The sequence below is a fragment of the Pseudopodoces humilis genome, chromosome 2 (assembly GCF_049639895.1).
Source record: "Pseudopodoces humilis isolate 2021_Gansu_Grassland_sample_001 chromosome 2, ASM4963989v1, whole genome shotgun sequence".
Lineage (NCBI taxonomy): Eukaryota > Metazoa > Chordata > Aves > Passeriformes > Paridae > Pseudopodoces > Pseudopodoces humilis.
In genome coordinates this window covers 66,066,831-66,087,399 of record NC_142201.1, presented here as the reverse complement: position 1 = coordinate 66,087,399, position 20,569 = coordinate 66,066,831, and the positions used below count along the sequence as shown (strand labels likewise).

The 20,569-nt window shown below is 39.1% G+C and overlaps 1 protein-coding gene across 7 annotated transcripts in view; it reads left to right on the top strand.

Annotated features, from left to right (window-relative positions):
* Positions 1-1,089: 1,089 nt before the first annotated feature.
* The window catches only part of NBEA (neurobeachin), a 460,815-nt gene continuing 441,335 nt past the window's right edge, over positions 1,090-20,569 (top strand). For all 7 annotated transcript variants that reach the window (XM_088067905.1, XM_088067892.1, XM_088067894.1 and 4 more), the window contains exon 1: positions 1,090-1,374. In XM_088067905.1, the coding sequence (XP_087924031.1) occupies positions 1,090-1,374 (285 nt within the window). The remainder of the gene's footprint in view (positions 1,375-20,569) is intronic.

Below are 20,569 nucleotides of genomic sequence, written 5' to 3'. Positions count from 1 at the left end.
AAAACCCCAAGTTTGGGGCTACAGAAGAGTCAGGATAAAAGGTATTCTATGACCAAGGGCATGCTTTGTTCTAAAATCAAACTTTGTGATGTGAGTCACTATGAAACCATGACCATCTTTCCTTAATAGTATGGATTAACCCCAATATACATAGAGCAAATATATACAACTTTATTCAACACATACAACAACTATTAAAATAATTTGAGTATCCTCAAGGCGCCGGGGGTACTTCTATATCTCCAGCACTAGAGAGTCCTGACAAAAAAGCTCATTGCCATGAGCATCACTGCAACCAAAGGGCTTGGGAAAACTGATGTTGATTGGACATCACCGCATGGACCACCATCACCACCACCGCTAAGGAAGAACAGTGTCCGAGGGGCGCGGCACGGCCGTGCCCGTGGGGCCGGGGGCAGCGCACCCGAGGAGGCGGCACCTGCCGTCACCGCAGCCCCGGCCGTGCGGCGCCGCCACCCGCCCCGCCCGCAGGGGGCGCCCTGGGGCGGCGGGGCGCGGCCGGGCGGGCGCACGGGGGGCTCCACCCCGTCCCTTCCTTGCGAGATCTCCCCGAGCGGGAGGGCGGCGGCCCGCGGCGCACGGGCGGGAGGCGGCGGCCCCGCGCACCTGCTCACCTGTGCCCCGGCCGGCTGGGGGGGCCCGGCCCGGCCACTCCCCGACGGGCTCGGCGCAGGCGCCCTGGCGGCTACCGCAGGCAGGGGGCGGCAACATGGCGGCGTGAGCGGCGGCGGGTTCGGCTCCACAACAACAGCGGCAGCGGCATCGCTCGCGCCGCCGTCCGCCCCGCGCGCCGCTCGCCCCCGCCGGGCCGCACCGCGCTCGGCGCCGCCCGCGCTCCCGGCCCCGCGGCGGGGGGGCGGGCCCGGCCGGGCCGCCCTCCGCTAACGGGGCATCGGCGCCCATAAAAATTCCTCATTATGGGGGAGCGGGGGAGCGGCTCCTGGCACGGTGCCGGCGCCCCGGGCCGGCTCCCTGCGGCCCCGCCGGGTGCGACTGCGGTGGATGCGCGGCTCGGCCCGGCCGGGCGGGGAGGCGGCGGCGGCAGGTGCCCGTAACGGCGGGGGGTAAATGGCGAGCGAGAAGCCGGTGTCGGGGCCGGACCCGCAGCCCGCGGGACTCATCTCCGTCGGGGCCGGCGGTGGAGGCGGTGGAGGCGGCGGCGGCAGCAGCAGCAGCGTCGCGGTGATGGGGGAGCTGAGGGCGTCGGGCTCCGGGTCCGTGGTGCTCCCAGCGGGGATGATTAACCCGTCGGTGCCGATCCGCAATATCCGGATGAAATTCGCCGTCCTCATCGGACTCATCCAGGTTGGGGAGGTCAGCAACCGGGACATCGTGGAGACGGTGCTGAACCTGGTAAGCGGCCGGGCACCCCGCCCCGGTGACGCCCCGGCGGGCACCGGCCCGCGCAGCCCACCTCCTGCCGGGGCTGCCCCCGCGCCCCACCCGACAGGGACCTGCATCCTCCTAGCCCCGTGTCCCTCCTACACGTACGGCCCTTCTCCGGCCATCCTTCCTTCCCAAACTCCTCGCTAATCCCGCGACCTGCTCATCTCCTCGTCCGTCGTGCGTGTGACAAAAGCCCCCTCAGCGCTCCCTAAACTCCAGGCAGGACCCTACCTAGAACAGACAGGCCACTCTTCCCCTTCCCAGTGCCTCGTCCCGGCCGCCTCCTGCAGAAGTGTAATGTGTGCAATTTACAGTGTGAAAAATTAGGAGATTAAGTAATTTACAATTTCGTGTTATGGACGTTGCCCTTTAACCTGGTAGCTTCGTTTTGGGAAGAAGAGTGGCATGCATGTAGTATCTGTTTTTAATTGAGAAACGTTTAAGAAACCCAGCCTGAGCTGGTATCTTTTCTTGGTGGCTGAAACATGTGAAAGGTTTAACCCTGTTAGATCAGAGCTAGTTGAGCATTTTATGTAGAGAGAGGGGGAGGAGGGAGATTTTTGCAAGGATTTAATACGCTTTAATATCTGTAATAAAGAGTTAGTTGTATTGCAGTATTGTATTGGGTTGCCCATGTCTTAATAACCTGCCCTGCTTTCCCAGACACGTTCTTGTCTGAAAAGTAAGTGTTGCTACTTCGGTCCAAGGTCTGTGCATTGCAAAATACTATTGTACAGAGGTAAATAGCTGAAACAAGGAGAAGATGCTAAAATGTAGCTCCTTAGTCAGCTGCTCACTTCATGGAGTGAAAGAGTTACTGCAGGACTGTATGACTTAATGTTTTTGCGCTACCTACACCAAAGCCTGAGGAACCTACAGAAGCCAAGCGAGTGCATCTAAAAATGAATCACTTTCAATTATGTGCAATTTGGTGCTGTTCCTGAATGCAAGATTTGCTGCAGCAAAGCTTTTGAAGCAGTTCAGTCAATGAAATACCCTCAAATTTTGCACATAGAATAGGATTAGAAAAATGACTGCTCAAAACTGAATGGCACTTAATTGAAACTGCCTTTGTTTCAAATGAGTTTAATGCTTCTAACCTCCAATCATTTTATACAAAGTCGTGTAAATAATATATTTTGTTTCAAACACTTTAAAAAGATGTATTCTTCTGTATCACAGTTATTTGCATTTGACCTAGCACAGACTGAATGGAAAAGCTGCAGCATGCAGGGAAGGATGTTATTTGGTCAGCTCATTTTAATATTTATGGCTTGTCTGAACACACAGGGTTAAAACTGATAGTTCTGTGAATATGCCAAAACAGTTATCCGGTATATTTCCCGTTCCTTTCTACAAGCTGTTTGACAGCTTGAAATGTGACTTGTAAATTTTATTTTTGTTCTTTGTACAAGTATGGTACAAGTCATCATAACTTCATTGGTTTATTACCCATTTCTTTAAAGGTAGCACTCAAAATAAGTTAATGACGTGCACTTATTTTATTAACTGCCTTAGTACAGATCATGACAGATACAAAGATGTTTAATAATTTTCTGGTTTTCTTTCTTCTTTCATTCTTACTGATATTTAAGCTCATTTTAATTCTGGCTGTTAGTGCACCAGCAACTGGATTAACATTGACTGGAGAGGTTAAGCATATGTTGTGGTGTCTATGTGGAGGACATCCATTGCTCTATATAAGATAGACCTACTAATCAGTTCCACTTGCTGAAAACATTGTTTATCTTTTAGAATAAACACAAGAGTGTTTAACACTTCTCTCAGCACTGGGAGACATATAAGAATGTGAAACTGCTTGTGAGTCTGCTGCAGCAGCGTTGCATCCTGGATCAGTCATTACTTAACAGATGGACTCTAATATACAACAGTCAGTACTCCCAAAGCAGAGAGAGGCTGTATTGTATTTGTAATTGTTTTCTACTCAAAGCAGTAGATGTTTCAAAATTATGTTTTTATATTTTAAACTTAATTTCCTAACATGCTAAACAAGCAGTGAATATGGCAGAAACAAAGTAAAGCTGATGGCATTTACCTAAACTATTAAACATTGTCTCCATTAGTATTAAGTATTATTTTAGTAGCAACTTGAAATAAAGCGCAGTTTTCTATTTTAGAAGCATTATTTGGAGGGTAGCTGGGGGCAGAGAGAACTATTTGGTTAGGTAATTTTGTTATTTTGTTTTTCTCCAGTCTTTACTTGTACTACTCCTGAATGACTTTTGATGCAAGTGGGATAATGAGTGAACAGTGATCTTGTTTTGCTTCATTAGTTGATATGTTAAGTCTCTGAGAGAAATATAGCCTATACTGTGCCATATTGGGTTGCTATAAGCCATTTGGTAATAGCTTTTTTAGTATAAGGATTCTGCATAGCTGAGACATTTTATTATCAGAGAGAATCAGAAGTTAAAGATGGAGATGCTTTTTAAATTTTCTTATCTGAGATTATTGCTGTCTTTTGTGTAAAGCTTAAATAAGTCTATTTATTCTTCCTGCATCTGCATGGAAGCAGCAGTAAATGTCCAAGACAAAACTTTTTTCTGGTGTGCCCTTGTTACAGAGGTCATCACTCTTCTTTCTTCTTGTGCTTTTAGGGTTTCTCTTGAAGAGTTTTTACCTTTAAATTTTTGTTTTGGTGGCCACACACTCTGATCCCTAATGTTGCATTTTGGACTTAACTCATGTTAGTGCTTTCTGATACTGATAGCCATAGTGATTTATTGCATATATGAGGTGGGGAAGTGTATTTTTTACAGTGTTGATAATCTTTCTGGTCTAATATCTTGTTGGATTTTTAGCTTTGCCAAATTTTGACAGTGAACTTTCAGTTCAGACAGTGTTTTGTTCTTGGGCATGCCTCCATTGTTTGAGATTAGTTGTTTCTCATGATGCTTTTCTTAGTGTTTTCTCAGAGCTTGCTGTGTTTAAAGTTCTGTTAAACTGGTGAACTTGTTTAATGTAGTATCACTTCGTACTGTGTTATTTTTCAGTGTTTAACATTATAGTAAAATATGTAATGGAGAGAGGGTTCAGCCTTTTATATGCCAATGCCTAGGGAGGACTCAGTTATCCTTAGAAAGACCTGCTGGTGTTAGTACTGTGAAGGTCAGAAGATCTTACAAATCTATGAGCTGAAGGCTTTTTTAGAATGATTTTTCAGAATACTGTATTCTTTTTACATTTATGGAAATAAGAGGGAGTGCCTTGTTGTATCACGTGCATTCTTCTGTGATGGTACTTATTTTGGTTTTGGTTCGTGGGTTTAATATGAATTCCCAGCTCAGCATGCTCCCTCTGAGATGTGTGTTCAATGACCCTTGTGTACTGCAAAGCACCAGACTAGAAAGGGCTTTCCTTAAAAACAGTGTAATCCTCTAATTGCTCTAAGGGATTTCTCTTTGGGGATATTTTGACACCAGTTCTATGCTTCTATTGATGAGGAGGTCTTTCCCCTTTGGACAGCTCTATTAGTTTTCTTAAGGTGCTGACAAGGATGTTTTTATTGCATGGTAGATGTGCTTGTTGCTGTTAGACTGATGTTTATGATAAAATTCTACACCATGTACTCCAGATAATCTGATATTAAAGTGGAACTGGGTCAGTCTGTCTACCTGTATTCTTCTAATTTGTCTACTTTTGTTTTTCTTATTTCCTAGTGCAAAGTTTCCACATATGGCTTTAATTAATTTTCTTTAATTTACCTTGACTGGTCTTTCCTACGATTATTTTACTGACCTGCTTTCTCAATTCTCTGCTTTTCCAGTATTTTAATGGTCTTGGAAATTTTTTCTTCAGTGTATGTTTTGAACTGATGCTTGATTGGCTTTCTCTGATCAAACACAACTATTTGAGTTGCATTGTTTCTTAGCTTTTAGGGACCTTTCTCTGTTCCAGTTTGAATTTCCTAGCATTTGTGATTTTGGGTTTTATAGTGCTGATTCTATGGCAGTGCACAATCAGCAAGGTGAACAGGAAGCTGAATGATACTAAAAAGTTGTGACTGGTGCTGAAACATGCTGCTCGTTTTGCCTGTGCGTCTTGAACAGATGATGTGATGGAGATTTGAGCAGATTTCAATCTGATACAGGTGTAGCTGACCAGGGTTCTCCTTGTGCAATCTGGAAAGCTTTTATATATGTTTTGTCAGGCTAGAGAGTGCTTTTAAGAAGTAGGTCAAACACCAGGCTTAGTTCAAAAAGTCTTTTTCTGTTCTTGTTGACTGCAGCCCACGCTTCTGCCTAGCTCTTCTCGTTTTCTTGGCTGTTCCATCCTACTTCAGTGTTAGTCACCCATCACAAGAGGTAAGCCGTTTCTTAGTGCTCTGTCACATTGTGTACTCGTAGGAGTGGCATTTGCAGCTTCAGAGCAAATGGGTTGAATTACGTGAGAGATCCTTCTCTCCCTGTGGGCTTTCTGTAGTAGTGGTCATAAGGAAAAATGTAAAGGGAGGCCTGTGTAAGAAAGGGGGTTTTTGTTTTTTTTTTTTTTTTTCTTTGGTACTTCTTTTCTTCAGAGGTTGGTTGAGGATTTTCTTAAGTTGTAGTTGGCTTTGGTGTTTGAGCTCTTTGAATCAATTTACAGTTTTGGTTGTTTCCCATGGCACAGTTCTACTTTTATGTAGGGAGAAAGAAATACTTTTGTTCATTGGACACTGTTGTAGTCTGAGAAAGTATGAGCTGTAGCTCCTGAGCTGTAGCTTCTGTCATACGACTTCCGTTTTTCTTGTGGAACCAGCTTTGCTGGCTTGAGAACCTTATTCCATTTTCTTGGTGAAAGCTTTCTCATTTTGAGTATAATTCTTTGCTGATAGATAGTACTAATCAAAAAAGTGAAGTCTGGGGAAATTTTGAAGTTGGGATTTTTGAGGGGATTTTTTTTGCTTTATGTGTGAATTTTGGTTTAGGTAATACTTAACTGAAGGTGGCAGTCCTAGTCCAAGTTACTGTCTGTTCCACTGGCCTCTTGGTATCCTGCTCATCTCTCCAACTAATCTGTGTTTGGACATACAAGCTACCAGAGCCATATCTAAAAAGAATATCTAATGTGAGAATTTGTCATAACATTCCACGGGCAGCTATTTTAGAGTACTGTAGCTCTTGTCATTCTTTAATCCTTCTGTGGAAAACTTAGTTTTGGCTACAGAAAATCTTGGAATGACTGAATGTTCTTTTAATTATTTTATTAGAACTGATTTTTTGGGGGGCTTTTTTAATCTAATCTTTGATAGTAGGTTTTTATGGCTGAAAAGTTTTTTCAGTCCTTTATCAGTCAGAAAGCACTAATGGTATCTCAGCAGGTGGCTTGGAATCTGCTGTGGTTCTTGTATGATGGGTTGATACATTTCTATAGGTGATAACTTTTAAAAATCTGTCATGTTGGCATGTAACTGAGTGTTCCTTAATGCTTAACTCTGAATAGCTATTTTCTTCTTAGCTTTACATCTTTATTTTACTTCTCACTTGTCTTTACAGGACTCAGTTCATGGATTATAAGAGAGATGAATACCTAGAGGCTTTTTTTTTTTTGTCACACTGAAATAATAGTTGTGAGACTGGTATTGAAAAAACACCTGCAATCCTTGGTCTTTCCTCCTTCTTCCTGAGACCCTACCTGTGTTTTATCCCTTTGCACCAAGCAAAGGGTTAGCACCTTTCTCTATCAAGATGCTATTTTTATGAAATTGTGACCTGATTCCCCATTTAAGCCATGTGTTTTACAAGACTAAGCATTTAGCTGTGTATTCAGTTATACACTAACCTTTCTTTCCGGCCTCCATATTTTCCCCTGTCCCTGCTTTCAGATGAGCACTCAGAGGGGTAGAAATTGGGGGCATGGCCCATAACACTGGTCTAAGAAGCTGTGGTGCAGTTTTTTCTTTCATGTCAATGCTTTTCAGTGTGTGTTTACTCATACATCTCAAATATATTAAACACTTTATATAGTTCATCTTTAAAAAAAAAAACAACTGAAAACTAACACCCAAAACCTGCGTAATCATCTCTGAATTCCTACCAAAAAATTTGTTCCCCTTTTGCATTGTATGGAATTTAGTCAAAGTGAAGTGAAATCCGTGACTGGGTTAGTACCAATACAGAATCTTTTCTGATAAATGCTGTGCACAGTATTAACACAATGTTAACTTAAGCTATCTAAGCTATTTTAAATTAACCTCTTAGTCTTACCTGTTCATTATTTGGTTCTGCACCTTTTTAATTTAGTATTTTGTCCTGTCTCAGTAAATCTATTTCAGATTAATTTGTGTTGCTCTTCCATTAGTGTACCCTGTTTTATTGTACTTTCCACAAAAGAGTATCAGCTGCCTCATTATATATGTAATGTGCCTGGTGGCCAGAGGATCACTGTAGTAGTGTGTGTTTATGATGATGAAGTTCCATTTATTTTTTAGTGAAATTTGATCATTTGTTATTATTTATTTTTTTTTATGGAAACACCCCATTGTGGAGCTTTATTAATTCTTGCATAGACAGAATCTTTAAGCTTTCTTTAAGTCTGAATCAAATTTAGAACTTGCTTTTATAATCAGAGGCAGCAGTTCTGTTGAAACATCAGTTTTGAATTTGATGACCTACCTCCCACATCTGTCTTGTGAGAGTTTGGCGTAGATGTACTACAATGTACTCCAATGATACAGTATGATGATACATGATCATCAGCATAGAGATAATGAAAAAATTTAAAATATTTTTTTTGTGGAGAGTCACATATTGCTTCCTTAATGATAGAAACATCCACTTCAACTATAGGATTAATATGGATTTCATCTATTTGAACTATAACTTCATAACTTCCAGTTTAAGAAGATAGTTAATGACATTAATATCTAAGAGAAGGATTATCTGTTATTTCCAATAGAGAAGCACCTTGACTTCTGACCAACTAGTGATTGTCTGCTAAATAATTTTCACATTTTAGCATTTTTTTGTACTTTTGACATAGATGGAAAATAATAACCTTTGGTAATTAAGTAAGTCTAAGTAGTTTTGGTGTTAGTGAGGTTTACACCAGCAATGTCAATTCATTTATTTTAATGCAACCCTATAATATGACTACCCTGCTTTGCTTTAAAATTGGGTTGCATCACTGAAATTGTTCCAACATGACAATTCAGTGAAAGCTTGTATAAATGTGAGTACTGCTAATGCTGCTCAACAGCTTACAAATGCTTGGCATCTGTCTTTGCAAAATGATGTTTCTTTCACTGCCCTTTTGTTTCACAGTTGAAAGCCTTAACTATGCAGAATAAGTATTAAGTTTTGGAATTAGCTGGAAGTGAGATACAGCAAAATACTCATAAGTGAAGTTGTTATTCATACCATGCTTTTTGTTACCTCATGGCTTTTGTAGTACTGGGACAGTGTAGACAGAAGGATGAAAATCATCATTCTTTCAGCAGATTCTTCTAAACCAGTGAGGCATTGTAATCAGTTTTATGTGATCTCACTTCTCTTTTTGCTTTATAAGCCTTCATATTCTGTGACAAATACTAAATTACATAAAGTTTTCCAACTTTTATTGAATTTTGATTGCCTGCTTTAAGAGCCACTATAGCAGGTTTGGTTTTTTTAATTTTGTTTCATAAAAAGAAAATAGTTTGAATATAAACACAAATATGAATTTGAAAACCTGTGCTTTGACTGAGAAAGGATCCTATACAAACCTGTGGCAACAGACTCCTGCTACAGAGTTGTAGAGAACAATAAAATGTGCTTTCATTAAATACAGAATAGTAGCCATGAAATATGCGTTCAAGCTAGTAATGAACCAGCTGAAGCCAAGTTGTTTCATATTGCTCATGTCTGACTAGTCAGAGTTTACCCTTAATTTTCAACAATATTTAGTGTAGCTTGCTGCATAGCAAAAACAAATAAAAAATAAATTCTTGGTTTATTTGGGAGCAAAAAAATCTCCCTATGTCACTGTTAATGTTAGAAAGTAATTAAAAAGAAAGAAAAAATAAAAAAAAGATTACTTTGAAATCAGGGTTGCATTCCTGCTTAAAGTCAAATGTATGTTTTTTATGCCTGGAAGAACAGAAAAGCTGTCTGCCCCTTCCAATAGGACACACACATCAGAATTGAGCCACACAGCTATGTCAGCTCCAGTTGCATAGCATCCTCATAATGAGAGCAAACCTCCACTAGTAGTTGTGAAAATGCAGGGAGAATGAGCTTCCTGTCAGTCTGGAGTATGGACTTGGGGATTCAGCATCTTTGCAAAAGGACATTAACTGCATTTGTTTAATTGCAGGAACTGGAATGTTGAGAGGATGGGTAAAGAGTTTGTGCCTGTAAAGAAAAGAAAGCCTATTTTATAGGGAAAAAATAAGCTTCATCACTCTTCAAATCGTAATTTTTATGTCAATAATGAAACTTAATGAGGGACATCTGAAAGCTGCATCTTTGGCTATGTTAAGTTATGGAATAAGGAAGAAGGTAAAGAACCTTACTAAGTGCTGTGGTGCACTTTCAAGTCTGGTGGCTTTTGCTGTTTTCTTGTGAATTTGAGAGCTCAGATAAAAGCTCAGCACCCTCTCTTTCCCTTCTGTTGTTCCAGTGAAATAAATTACCTGTTTTTGTAAATGGCAAGATGTGTGCAGTATTTATGAGTCATATCTGTGACTGATGGCTTCTTGGCTGTTAATATTCGTCTACTGAATAGCTGAAACTTAGGGAAACGTTGGTGTAAGGCTGCATTGGATTGAATAAGGTGTTCCAAGCAATATGCTCAGGAGATAGGAGCTATGTCATTCCTATGTTTCCCCTCAAGAAACTTGTGGAGCCCTTGGCCCATATTTTAGTCTTTGGGGTTCTGAAAATCTTCTTTGCTGCTGCTTCTGTATCTTCAGCTATGGCATACATACCTTCAAAGAACCTGCAGAAGTCTGTCTTTTGTTTGTTTTGTTTTGTTTTACGTGGCTTATTAAGTGATTTGAAAGACTTCCTCACTCTATTTCTCATGGAAATGTTGCAGTCTCCATTGCATCTTTTGATACCTTAGAGAGCAATTTGTGAATGCAGAAGTAAACTTACAAGACCTTGTTAAGAGTTCAGTCTACTATCCAAGGGTGAAGTGAATTGAGTCCATCTGAAAATAAACTTTATCATGCTATCCTGGGCTCACAGAGACCACTGAGATGGGTCTGGCACCCTTATGTGTACTCCCTGCCCACCTTACCCCCCCTACAAATACACATTTCTAAGATCTCTTCAAACCTTCTCTTCTTAAGGCTAAATAATCCCTCTTCAGGGATATAAGAGATAAGGCTCTCTTCAGCCTTTCTTTGTATGTCAGATGTTCCAATCCCTTAATCATTCACACATTTAGATCTTTATTCTCCTTGTGTAGATAAGAAAAAGTGGGAGGTGGAGTCTGAGAAGCCTTTTAATTATAGGAATCCTCTTCCTCATCTCCCAGTATGAGCTGCAGTATCTACCACAAATAATCCAATGTAGCAATGCCTAGCTCAGCAAAGGACAATTTGCACCACATGCAGCCAAGGAAGAAAACAGACCTTGGTGAGCCACAGCAGTGTGCATTTGCTTTTCATCTGTGGATGAAACACAAACCCAAGTCTGTCTGTTAGTTCTGCAAATCACTGTTATGGTTGTATGTAAGCTTATTTCTTGGATTTCAGAAATATAAAATATAGCTGCATTTAATATTTTTCTGAGAAAGTACGAAGATAATGGCATAATCCTGAGTTAATGAAACTTTGTGGCTCTTTACGTATACTATAAATACTGCCTTATTCAACAAATTAACATGAAATGAAATTCAACTAGAAGAGCTGTTAGCATAGTTTTCAAAGCTATAGATGCTTGATGTTAGAAGGAAAAATAGAAATACAAAATTCAGTATAGAACCAAGGCTGTTGAAATTCTACAATGGGTTTGTTGAAAATAATAGATTCATGACTATATATAGTCTAAGATTTATATATTAAATATTCAATAGCACTTCATGTGCATATAACTGTATGCAAGTTAGAAACTGTAATATATGAAACAAAGATGATTGTGTAACAGAATTTTTATAGTTCATGTTTCATTTCAAGCATTTATTCAAAGTAACTTATAATGTACAGTAATAAACACATTGTAACTAGAACAATGTGTAGGCTTAGTCACTGAGAGGTAGTCAGTCTTTCATACTTGATACAGTACAGTATTTGACATTTTTAAACATAGTGCTCACTGAATAGGAGCTGATGCAGTCTTTAAAATGGGTAGTTGTTCAGTGAAGTTGATAATTGCAGGTATTTTCTAAAACCCAGAAACAGGTTATTCCCAGTGCTCACAATTGCGATTATTTCCCATATTATTAGTGTAGGGTTTTTTTATACTTTCATGGCGAGATTGGATGGGGCTTGAGCAACCTACTGGAAGATGTGCTTTCCCATGGTAGGGGGATTGGAATTAGATGATCCTGTTCTGTAGTTCTGTAGTTCTGTGATGCTTCTATAATGGGAAGATGAACTATAGTAAAATTGTTTGTTTGTTTGCAATTTTTTCCTTAGTAAAATGTGATTGAATTCCATTGAGTTCTCTATTAATTCTGTTTGTTCTCTATTGAGAACAAATTTGCATCTACCCACTCGTTGCATGTCCTGTCTTAGTTAAAAAAGTAGTTTTCAAGTCTGTAATCCGTTTTGTCACTTGAAGTTGTAGTTTAAACTTTCCTTTTTTCAGAAACCCAATAGTTCAAACTAATACAAATACATTTATAATGTATTAAGAGCCTTTAGTGTACCTAAGCACCTAATCAAGAAGGATGGGAAAGGGGGAAGCAGAGGTTTCAGCTGAGTGAGGCTGATTTTAGGCTGTTGAAGGTGATACTTTTTTCCAGCTGAGTTGTAAAAAAAAAACAAAACAGAAATGTATCAAACTTACCAAACTTGTTAGTTGTTTAGATGGTACTGTTAAAGGGAAGATTTACATTAAAAAATAAAAACCTAACAACATGATGGGAAAATCCTGAGTACAACAGGTTATCTTCTTTCAGTGATGCAGTGTCTGTCTGGATTTACAGAGACCTTGAAATGACTTGTTACATGATGTTTTATTAATTTTTGAGGTGTCTGAGGGAATTATCACCATCTGTTAATACAAGAGTCTAAACTGGCATGTGGATTTCAAAGTGCTTTGTGTTGAAATTTTTTAAGTAAGAAATAGTCTCTTAAAATTAAATGCACTTAAGAGGTTTCACAGTGTAGATAGAGAATACCTTTTATAGTCTAGATTTAAGCTGTTGGATCATTTGTCACAGCTTTGGTTTGTGGTCCTAGCCTGAAGTTAGGATGGCTGCAAGTACTTGTATTGCAGTTTTCCTCATGCAGGATTTAGGACATAACTGTCTTTTCAACTTGCTTTAAGTTAGCAGAGCTATGTTTTATCCAGAAGTTACTCCACTATGAAAAGAAAGCAGCACATATATTGTATTTTATTCTGTCTGAGATCATTGCTACATTGTGTCTTGTACCAGAAATCTGGTATTATCCAGAAGTGCAGAAGAAACAGTAAAAGTCTTGAAGTGTCATTACAATCTAAATCCTTTGTGGAAGTCAGAGAAATCTTGGAAACACCTTGTTTAAATTATTACTTCAAAATTCCTCTCTCATATGATCCTTGTGGAGTTGTAGTATATTTTACGCTTCCCTTAATAAGAAGCTGATGAAGCAACCTAAACGTGTTTGAGGATAAGCACTGGGTTGTTTTTGTTTAGGCAGCCCATCTGAAATGTCCATGTATATTTGTTGCATTAGTTTTTGAAAAGCCACGGATTTAAAAATTTTCTTATGTTTGCATTCTGTAGAGCATGAATGGTTGAGGAGACCACATAGTTCGTACTACAAGCAGGATATGGCCTAGCTGCAGCTGTCAGTACAGCCAACGTGAATTTTGATTTAAAATTCCTTTAAGAAATCCTGAAGATTGCCTGAGAGATAGGGAGATTTGTGGTCTAAAAGCAATCCTAACTTAAGAAAAACTCTTTGGCATTTCTGTTTATTTAGAAAATGGAAATACAGCTAAACAGTCTATACTTAGTGTAGCAAAATGAGATCTTTAAAACACCATAATTAAAGGCTACTCGAGCATTATTAAAAATTAATACAGCCAAGAGAGTTATTGAGAAAAGTGGCATTTAGCAGTAATTGTTAATACATTTTGGTACTGCTATATGGTAAGAAGCTTCCAGCTTCATAGTTTGTGTTCTGTTTCTCTTGTAATATTTTTCATAATTTTTCAATGGTCTTTTTCTTCTCATATATTTTTAAGAATAACTATTCTAGGTCAATAGGTTTGTAAAAGCAAAGACCTGCCCAAAGTCTTTTATTGTATAAGTATCAAAATAAGCTGTAGAACAAAAATAGTTTAAGTAATAAAACTGATCTTTGGGGAATAAAATTTCATATTAAAAAACTGTATTATGATGCTTCATGGGGATAATGTCTGGGATAATGCTCAGTTTTTGAGGGTGTGGGTTTTGGGGATTGGAATGGATAATCCTGGTCTCAGAGGATGTAGTGGGTTTATGTGTCCAGGCTTTGGTATTGAAGGGGCTACAGGGGTGGTTTCTGTGAGAACCTGCCAGAAGCTTCTGTGTCTGATAGAGCCAGTGCCAGCCAGCTCCAAGACAAACCCATCAGCAATGGTGGCAGTGACTGGGCAACAGATTTAGAAAGAAGTTACTTCAGAGGAGCGATTGCAGCTGGAGAGAGGAGTGAAAATATGTGAGGAGAACAGCCAAGTACACAGCAAGGTTTGAGCAAAGAGAGGGAGAAGGTGGTCCAGTTGCTGGAGCAGACATTCCCCTGCAGCCTGTGGTGCAGCCTATGGTGTGGCAGCTATTCCTCTGCAGCCCATGGAAGTCTGTGAGGGGTCAGAGATCCACCTGAAACCTGTGGTGACCAGGAAGCAGAAGGATGCCCAAAGAGGGAGTGGCCCTATGGAGAGCCTGTGGTGGAGCAGGTTTTTTGGCAGAACTTGTGACCTCATGGAGGACCCATTCTGGAGCAGTCTATTCCTGAAGGACTGCACCCTATGCAAGGGACCCACTGGAGCTGTTTGTGTAAGAACTGTAGCTTGTGGAAGGGACCTATGTTGGAGAAGACCACAGAGGAATGTGTCCCGTGGGAGAGGCACTATGATGGAGCCTGGGAAGAGAACAAGGAGAAAGAAGTGATGGAGAGAATGTGAAACAGACAAATGACAGCCCCTATTTCTTGACCCTCTTTGTCATTTGGGGGTGAAGTTGAGCTTGGGAAAAAGGGAGAGGGATGGAGGAAGTGTTTTAAGGTTTGAATTTTTTGCTCTTGATTTTTAATAAATTTGTTTCCTCAAGTCATGTGTGTTTTTCCCATGATACTAATTGCTGAGTGATCTCTCTTCTTGCTCTTATCTTGACCCATGAGCCTTTTGTTGTATTTTTCTCCCCCTGTGCAGCCAAAGAGGGCAGTGATGGAGTGGCTTGGTATAAGCCACCAGGTATAAGGAGACTGTAAACCTGTAGCTTAAATACTTTCATTTGTAGTTGTAAACAGAATTAAGGTTCTACACAGGGATTGATCATTATACACTACTATTAAATTGTCTGTATTTCAACAAACAGCTGCTTTTCAACTTTTGAAATGTGGACATTCCTAATTGCATTGACATTTGCAGTGGTGAGGTATAATTAAAAAAGGTGATTGATACTTTTGAGTGATGAATAAGGCTTATGCCTAGTGGTTGTCCTAGGTGCATAGGTGATACCTCCAATAGAATCTGATTAGTTATGTGAACTGCCAGTGGCATGTGGCTCTTTAGTAAATCCACTGCTACCTCTGACAACCCCTCTTGTTTGACAGAGATTAATCAGCCTGTTCTCTTATGCAGATTGCTGAATTTCTCTCTTCATACATGTGAAACTATTAAAAGGCTTCTTGGAGGACAGTGATACTAGTAAACAGTTTGTATTAAATTAAATTTTGTCACTAATTCCACATTCCACTACATGTGATATGGATGGAAATGCTTACATTTACTCTATAGATTTTATTTACACATCTTGGGATTATTTCTTACTATCTAGCACCCCTTGTATGACGCACCTGCTGGAAACGCTAGCCCAATTTTCACAGAGAAGTCTCAGAATGTGCGTCTTGTAGGATTTGTATCCTGTAGCTACAGTGTGCTTTTAAAGCCCCTAGGTGAACAGAAAGAAAACTGTGTAACTTGTTCTCATTATGACAAGTTCATAGTGGGTGACAAGTTTAACCCTGACTTGTAATATTACAAGTCAATTAAGTGTGTTAAAGAGGAAATTAAATGTTTTCTTTTTCAAGCCTTACCAGGCAGCTACTGCTATTTAAAATTGTCTTGTATAGCAGAAAACTGTCATTTATTTGTTATGGTGGTAGACTAGTAAGTTACAATTTAAATTAAAGAAATGGATGGGAATTTTTTAAGTTTGTCGGTTCTGGGTATATTCAAAATGCACCCAACTAATTTAAAGTTAAGCATTACACTGCCATGGCATAGTTACTGGGGGATTTCTATTTTAAAGAGGAAGCCTAAAAGATTTTTCTTTTTTCATGGAAGAAAAGATCAGGGTCATGTTTGAATGCCTTCCTTCTTATCACTGTCAAATAGTATTTTCTGTTTTGGTTAACTGCCAAGAGTCTAGTATATATGTGTGTGTGTGTGTTCTACCCAGAAATGTTTGATTGTCTTCATCTATATTTGGTAGTTATACCATGGATGCTTACATAATATTTTCTTTGTGTAGGTGAGATTAACATTGTTTAATTTTGTGTGCTTTTAATTTTTAATTGTGTGCTTTTAAAATTGCAGAGCCATTCCTTTTCCTTTGTCCAGGACCAGTTAAGTCACAGATGTCTGGCACATTTAATTGCAAACTACCACTGAACTGCGCACACACAGTTTAGTTGGATCATATTTTCTGTTTTAAAAATTCATGTCAAAAATGAAAGAAAATGGAGTGTCTAGTGAGCATCAGTAAATTATAAATGTAAATATGAGTATTTGGAGGCAGTTCTGTGGTACGAATAAACTATTAATGTAGATGTTATTACCCAGTTTTGAATCACAGGATTCTGAAGTCTTAAGAGATAAACTACAAAGATTGGTTAAAATGATTTTAAAAAATAGCTTTGGATCAATTACAGAATGGTAAATCATGGCTCACAGAACAATTTGAAATGGAAGGCCTCTTATTATTGTTGGTCAAAACTGAGGAAGCATGTATTCAGCTGTAGGCTCTGGGGGAGGGCATGATGGAACACATGCAGATCTAATTTAATGCCTTCCAGGTACAGGGGTTTTCTTTTGTTTTTCTGTTCACATACTTTAAAAGATTTGGATTTACTTTCAAGAATGTGAGGAGGTTGCTTGTTTTTAAAAATGTTGCATTATTGGATCTCTTGTATTCAACAAGTGGTTCTTTGTGGTTGGCTGTGTTGGTGACATTACTTACAGGTGGAGAAAATTTTCTCCTTTGAGAGGAAGGAGCTCTACAGAACTGTTTACAGTCAAAGCATCTAAAAAAGCTACATATCTGTCCTAAATAAGATAAAACTGGATAAAAAAGTGGACATGTCTGTTTAGTGAAGCACTGTTAGTTGTTCTAGACATTTGCTGGCCAGTGATTCCTTTATCATTGTTCACCTAGTTGGACTTTACTTTCTTTAGAATGGAAATTTGAAATAATTCACTTTTTAAGTCCCATCCCATCTTCACTGTTTAAATAAGATATAATTTTTAAATCTCCTTTTGATCTTCAGTAGTAATAGTCAGTATAATCCTTATAAATGTATCAAATAGTGGTTTATGACTTTGCTTGCAAATTAAGTAAAAATTGAATTGTCATGAAAAACAAGTATTGAAGATGCATTGCAATAACTCTTTGTGGACTGTGGGGTAGATATTAGCAAGGGAAACAGAAACTAAGTATCTGATACAAGCTTTCAGTCCTATTTTATTTTTGTCTTTGTAGGCCAATTCAGTTTCCATAGCTTCACTGTTACAGTTTATCAGTAGTTAAAATTATTTTTTCTCAAAATTCTGATTTTAAATCATTCTTGAAAGTTGTTATCATTGCTTATTGAATGAAAGTAAGGCTACTGTAGTCTTTTATCCTGAGTAAATATTACATTATTCTGTACTTTAATTTTCATGAGCGTCAAAGCTGTATCTGTTCTTACAGGATTTTGTGATAATTGTTTGGTTGGATTTTTTTCTTAATGGATTTAAAATGAAAAATATGCAACCATTTCTAACTGTGCATCCCTTAAAATAAAAACCATACTTTTCAAATAATCTCAGCAATATCAGAAACATTAAGTATTTCTTCTGGCTGGAATATTTCAGCAGAACATTCTTTCATGAAAATTGATGTGCTTACGTTGATTTTACTGAACGACTTGTCATATAGAACAGTGAAAAATCAGTTTCAGGGTTGTGGGCTGATTTTGTTCATTGTTTGATTTTTGTTTTAATTTCCTTAAAATAAATATTTTTATGAAAATGGTGGTGACAAACTAAAAAAACTCCAAAATTGCAAACGCTAACAGGTAATGAAACAATCTCACTTGACTGGAAATCAAGTAATTATTTTTAAACTACTTTTAAATTAACTTTCTTTGAACTAAAATTTAAAGCCAGTTGTTGGTACAGTGGGTTAATAACGGGGTATCAGGAAGTCTCAGCTCTATTTATGGTCTATTGAAGTTTCCTTTTCATATGGCTTTGGAATTGGCCTTTAAAGGAGGAAGCGGATTTGCAGGTGTTGGACAATAAGCTTGCTCTGTCCCAGCAAAATGCTCTTACAGTCCAGAACAGCCATATCCTGGGCTACATTACAAGGAGTGTGGCCAGCAGGTCAATTCCTCTCTACACTCATGAGACCCCTCCAGAAATACTGGGGCCTCCAGCATAAGCAAGATTGAAACCTGTTGGAGCAAGTCCACAGGAGGGACATGAAGATGATTGGGGGCTGGAGCATCTCTCCTGTGAGGGCAGGCTGAGAGAGCTGGATTTGTTCAGCCAGGTGAAGAGAAGGCTCCAGGGTGATCTCAGCAGCCTTCCTGACACTAAATGAAGCTTACAGGAGAGCTGGAGAGAGACTTCTTAGAAGGGCGTGGACAAGGGGCAATGATTTAATTAGATATTATGCAGAAAGTCTTTACTATGATGCTAATGAGATACTGAAACAGGTTGCCCAGAGAAGCTGTGGATGTCACATCACTGGAAGAATTCCAGGCCAGGTTGGGTGGGCCTTTGAGCAGGCTGGTCTATTGGAAGATGTCCCTGCTTATGGCACACAGGGGTTGAACTTAATAATCTTTCAAGGTATCTTCCAATCCAAACCATTCCATATTTATATGAGCACTCTCTGGCAGATGAGAAATGGATATTTAATTTGCTGAGAGGCTATAAATAGAAGCTGCAGTCTGTCCTTCATGTCCCTCTTGAGATGTTTCTCTGGGATCAATTTTTTGTTGAGAACTCAAGTGGAGTATGCAGTCAGTCTACTTGAGGTCCTTAGTTAGCGATCTCTTTTACATTTTTCCCAATTCCTTGGTGAGTGAGATTTAAATGTAGTTGAAGTAGGTAGTGGAGGAGAGGAGTACCTGTGACCCTGTGTAGGACTGTGTAGGGAAGTGCGTTATTGTTGTTTCAGTCAGTTAAGCCTATTAGCTAGGATTTGTAAATACTAGATTTACAAATCTAGAATCCTAAATTTCGGGTGTTTCTGAAATACCTGCTCAGTCATAAGATGAAGGGCTATCTTTAATCTGAGCCTCATATTTCTTGTAAAATGGAGTTTATGTGCTAGTTACCTTCCTTTTCTGAACTTGCTCAAAGTCTGGGAAGGGTTGCATGAGTTCCAGATTCAAGCATGAGTTGTGTTTGTGGGTGATGGTTGTCATCAGATTGAGATTCTTCTTCAGCTGTGAACTGCATTAAGGTTGGCTGTGTTGAAGCTTCTCAACATGAGCTCTGTCTTGATCTGCTGTGTTCTCTCTTTCTCCACACTCCTTCCATGCCAGCATAGTAAGTTTGCTTGCGTTTTCAAGTAGGTTGTACCTCCATGGGATCTGAACTTCACAGTAGATTGTTGCCAATCCATTTTTTGTTTCACCTTTTCAGAGAACTGCTGTCTCCACTGGAAAAAATCCTAGCTTTAATGGTAGGTTACTCTTAAGCTGGCTTTTTCTCTAGTAAGAATGGAAGATCAGATCACTCATTCACAGTGGGGGTCATGACTGAATTTCTCCCCAGATGAGTTTAATTCATTTCTGTTTTGTTCACTGCCTGTCAGAGGCATTCATCTGTATTCTAAATCTGAGGAAAATACCTTCTTGTTAGGACAAACTAACGTGTTGAAATTATCATGTGTTTTTAAAGTTGCAGCTGTATTTGTTTAGAAGATACCAAAATTGTGTTCTGTTGTGTCAAGACTTCATACAAAGCCATGAAAATGGATTCTATTCAAAGTTGTAAAATTTTCCTTATTGGACATCAAAAGGTTGCCTGGAGGTTTTTTATCTTTTCTATCAGGCTGTGTGTAGTCAAAAAATACCCAATAACAATGCTTTTTTGAGAAAGCAGTTTTACTTTTTGCATGCATTCTGAAAGATACTTCCAGTGAAATCATGTGATACTGCACAAGGATTACTATTTCACTTGGTACAAACTCTTGTTTGTACTTTACAGATTTAAAAATAAATAATTAAGACTTACAAAAAGTTGCTCCTTTGAATATCTTAGTATATGACTGTCAAGTTGGAAAATTCAAATTTCGTTCTATGAAACTTACAGCATGACAAGACCCAAGATATTTTGCAGGATTAATTTTAATTTTTAATTTTTTTTTCATTTTGCTGAATTAATTTAGTGCATTGGCTAATGCAGATGAGCTGTTGGAAACCCAGTGATGTGAAACTATTAGAGGAAGAGTGCTGGACATGATAGGATCCTACAAGTCTTTGTTGATACTTAGCTATGGCTATGCTTTGATTGCTTCTTTGAAATGGAGTTGTCTTGTTTTTCAGATAACCTGTATCAGAAAGAGGAAAGATCCCACATCAGCTATTAGTGCTGGTACCAGGGACTCA